This window comes from Lipotes vexillifer, unplaced genomic scaffold, assembly GCF_000442215.2.
Source record: "Lipotes vexillifer unplaced genomic scaffold, Lipotes_vexillifer_v1.1 scaffold636, whole genome shotgun sequence".
Classification (NCBI taxonomy): Eukaryota; Metazoa; Chordata; class Mammalia; order Artiodactyla; family Lipotidae; genus Lipotes; species Lipotes vexillifer.
In genome coordinates, this window is record NW_006786547.1 from 675,547 (window position 1) to 679,450 (window position 3,904).

At 69.2% G+C, this 3,904-nt stretch overlaps 2 protein-coding genes across 2 annotated transcripts in view; one reads left to right on the top strand and one right to left on the bottom strand.

The window, feature by feature from the left end:
• The window catches only part of LOC103076194 (UPF0574 protein C9orf169 homolog), a 3,941-nt gene extending 3,790 nt beyond the window's left edge, over positions 1–151 (bottom strand). The window contains 1 exon segment of the mRNA XM_082931134.1: positions 4–151. Coding sequence (XP_082787260.1) covers positions 4–151 — 148 coding nt within the window.
• Positions 152–954: 803 nt separating this feature from the next.
• On the top strand, positions 955–1,929 carry RNF208 (ring finger protein 208). The gene has a single exon (XM_007458940.1). It carries the CDS (start codon positions 955–957, stop codon positions 1,750–1,752), a length of 798 nt encoding a protein of 265 aa, XP_007459002.1. The 3' UTR covers positions 1,753–1,929.
• The last annotated feature ends 1,975 nt before the right edge of the window (positions 1,930–3,904 follow it).

Here is a 3,904-nt window from a genome sequence, read left to right on the forward strand (position 1 = left end):
CACCTGCCGCCGCCGCCGCGCCGAGCCGAGCCCCGCGCCCCACGCCCCACGCCCCACGCCCCACGCCCCCGGGAGCCGCCGCGGCCCGGCCATCGCCCGAGGTCGCCGCCAGAGCCTCCAGAGCCGCCGGGCCAAGGCGCGGGCGCCGCATCCAGGCCTGCCTTTGAGACAACCTCTGCGGCGGCGGCGCGCGGCCCTGCCGGGGACGCCAGGCTGGGGCAGGTGAGTGCGGGCGGGGCGGGACAGCGCGGGGTCGCCGCTCGCCGGCCTCCACTCCTAGGCAGGCGGGCCTCGGGAACGGGGACTGGGGAGGGGGCTGGATTCCGAGTCTGGCGAGGGTAAGGGTCAGAGGTCGGGTACCCTGTCTTTTGTGCAGGGTGAGGGTGAGGGTGAGGGTGAGGGTGAGGGTGAGGGTGAGGGTGAGGGTGGGCCCGGGCGCTGCCCTCTCGCTGTCTCTCACCTGCAGCTCGGGCCCGGTGAAGGCCTCTCCTCTGCTCCCGCCGCCGCGGCCGCCGCCGAGCTTGCAGCCCGGGTCCTTCCGCAGCCAGGGCTCAGGCTAGCTGCCTTCCCTGGGCACCCTGTCCTGGAGCCATGGGGCCCACCTAGCCCCTGCCTGCCCGGATGTCCCGGCCCCGGGACGGCTGATCTCGGCTGCAGGGGGACACCCCCCAACGCCCCCTTGCCAGCCTCAGCAGCCAGAGACCCTGGGTGAGCCCCTGGGCCCGACCTCCAGCCCAGGGCAGAGTCTCCCACACCCGCCTGCCCCCGCTCCTTCCTCCTCCTCCTCGGACCGGACCTGAGAAGCCACTGTGGCCACGGGGGGGCCCTTCCCCCCAAGCTCTTACCAGCCTCCCCCAGGAGTCCACAGGGCGTCCAGGGTCCCCACCAGGCCCGGCGGGACCAGACCCAACTCCCCCACCCACCCCAACACCCAGCCTGACTGGAGACAGCCGGATGCCGGCTGACCCTGAGCCCGAGGCGGGCAGTGGCTGGCCAAGCTTCCTCATGTCCTGCCTGAAGGGCCCCCATGTCATCCTCAAGATGGAGGCCATGAAGATGGTCCACCCTGAGAAGTTCCCCGAGCTGCAGGCGGCCGCCCCCTGCTTCCCACCTGCACCCCGGCCCACCCCCGCTCTGGCACCCAAGAGAGCCTGGCCCTCAGACACAGAGATCATCGTCAACCAGGCCTGTGGGGGGGACATGCCTGCCTTGGAAGGGCCGCCCTGCACCCCGCCACTGCCACGTCGGCCCCGCAAGGGCAGCGCGGAGCTGGGCTTCCCCCGAGTGGCGCCGGCAGACGAGGTCATCGTGAACCAGTACGTGATTCGGCCTGGCCCTGCGGCCTCGGGGGCCTCCGCGGCGGCGGCAGCAGCTGCAGGAGAGCCTCTGGAGTGCCCCACCTGCGGGCACACGTACAACGCCACGCAGCGGCGGCCCCGCGTGCTGTCCTGCCTGCACTCCGTGTGTGAGCAGTGCTTGCAGATTCTCTACGAGTCTTGCCCCAAGTACAAGTTCATCTCCTGTCCCACCTGCCGCCGCGAGACTGTGCTCTTCACTGACTACGGCCTGGCTGCGTTGGCCGTCAACACATCCATCTTGAGCCGCCTGCCACCCGAGGCACTGACCGCTCCGTCTGGTGGCCAGTGGGGGGGCGAGCCTGAGGGCAGCTGCTACCAGACCTTCCGGCAGTACTGTGGGGCCGCGTGCACCTGCCACGTGCGGAACCCCTTGTCTGCCTGCTCCATCATGTAGTGCCCGCCCGCCCACCCGCCAGCGCCCACCAGCGCCCACCGGTCCTCGCTCGCTGCTCCTTCAGGGATCTGGCCCCGCCCTGTTGCCCACTGACCCCTTGCCCACCACAGCTTCTGGCCCCCACCCGCGTGGCACTGTCGCTGCAGCCAACCTTGCCATTAAAACTCTGCCAAAGTTTGCACCTCGTTCCCTGGACTGAAGCCTAGGCCTGCGCACAGGCCTGGGCCAGGGTGGGCACGCAGGGCTGCAGCCCTGACAGGGTCCAGGCTGGAGCAGCCAGAGGAAGGCCCAATGCTGTTTGGGTCAACCTGGTCTGCTCGCTGGGGGCCAGTCTGGTCCAGGCACGCTGCTCAGGAGGGCTGGGCCTGACGCGCGCACACGCGCGCGCGTGCGCGTGTGTTTGTACGCCCACACCTCACCTCTATGCGGAGCCAGCCTCCTGTATGTGCCAGGCAGGACTGTGGGGGCAGGTGTGCAAAGCAGGCCTAGCTGGGCAAAGGGAGGATGCTTCCTCTGCACTGGCCGCTGGATGTGAGTGCAGCCAACGGGGGGAGAAGTCAGTCCAGCTGGCCCCTGGTGCCTACCTGATCCTCTGAGGTTGTGTGAGAATGGCCTTGGGGCCAGCCTGGGCTGGGGCTGGGACAAAGGCTGGCCGCAGTCACGATCAGGTATGAGGGCCGGAGGAGGGCCTCCTGTCTGGCAGTAGAACGACCTGGATTTGGAGAAGGAACTTTGTCGCCTGGTTGGTGAAGGCAGGATAAAGATGACAGCGATGTAGCCACAACAGTATCAGTAGCAGCTACCGTTTATTACCAAGAGCCATCTTGCGCTGGGCACAGGGCTCAGCATGTCACCAACGAGCCCAGGAGGTGGTGCTGTGACGGCGCCTGTCCTTCAGATAAAGGCCCCGGCTCCACTAAGGGAGGTCACAGAGGAGGCGGGAGCAGAACTGGGGCCCAGCTTCGTGCTCTGTGTCTCCAGGGCCTGGCTGGGCCCACGTCCCTTGAAGCTGAGGGGCATGTGCTGACCCTCCGGCTGTTCAGGGTCGCCACTTGGATCCTGACTGGCCAGGTGAGCAGGCCCTTTGTGGGCTGGGCCTGTGCGGCAGGGGCCCTCCCCTTGGCTACCCTGACCTTCAGGGAACATACGCTGGGCCTTATCTGGAACGTGGGCAGGTGGGGGGCCTGCAGCCCCGGCCCAGGGCTCCGCCCACTCCAAGGACTCGACTCCCTGCCAGGCCTGTGTTCACTTTCGTGTCCATTGCACCCGTCCCGTCCCGCTCCTGTAGGCAGGCCAGGCAGGAGGGCAGAGACAGCCCAGCAGCATGTGGGGCCTGTCCATCGAGGGGCACTTGGGGCCCTGGTCACAGACCTCCTCCAGTGCTGTCCTGGGCATCAGTGGCTCATGTTCGGGCCGCAGGGCAGTCTGGAGTCTCTGGCTGGGTCAGACGCTGAACACAGACTCCTGGGTGGCCCTGCCCGGGTGCTGGGTCTTGGTTGAAGGCTAGTGCCCCGGACACCCTTGGGTCCTTCAGCCTGGTCATTGGGCCTCAGGGCAAGGTACTCCCAAGGCCCCATGGCACCAAGGCTCGGGCCGGTCGGGGCCTCCTGTCCGCTAGCGGCCATGGCTGTCCCAGACGCAGGCCGTGCTGGTGGTGGCCGTGACGGGCTCTGCTTAGCGGCGGGAGCTGTCCAGCAGCACGAAGAGCAGCCCCAGCAGCGCGAGCGGAGCAAAGATGAGCAGCAGCCCCAGCAGCTCGAGGGCCAGCAGCCCCAGCAGCGCCAGGCGGCGGGCGCAGGGCCCCCGTTCCCGCAGGGCCCAGAGCCGGGAGCCCAGGCAGGGTGGGCAGGGCAGGAAGGGCAGGCAGCCTCGGCTGCCCACAGGCCCCGGCAGGAAGCGCAGCTGGTAGCGGTGCTCTAGGGAGGCCCAGGGCCCGGGGCCCCGGCGGGGCGGCATGGGGAGGGCGGCGGGCGCAGGGCGCTGGGGCCCATCGGCCTGGAGCAGCTCCTCCTGCAGCCGGCAGATCGCCCACTCGAGCGTGGGTGTCTTCTGGCGACACAGCGGGCAGCACACCCGGCCCAGGTCAGCACTGGGGGCTGCACCCAGCAGCCGGTGCAGGCAGCCCACACACAGGCCGTGGCCACAGTTCAGC

Bases quoted from the DNA above. Each gene is read 5' to 3' on its own strand.
- RNF208 (XM_007458940.1), top strand. From the start codon at position 955: ATGCCGGCTGACCCTGAGCCCGAGGCGGGCAGTGGCTGGCCAAGCTTC.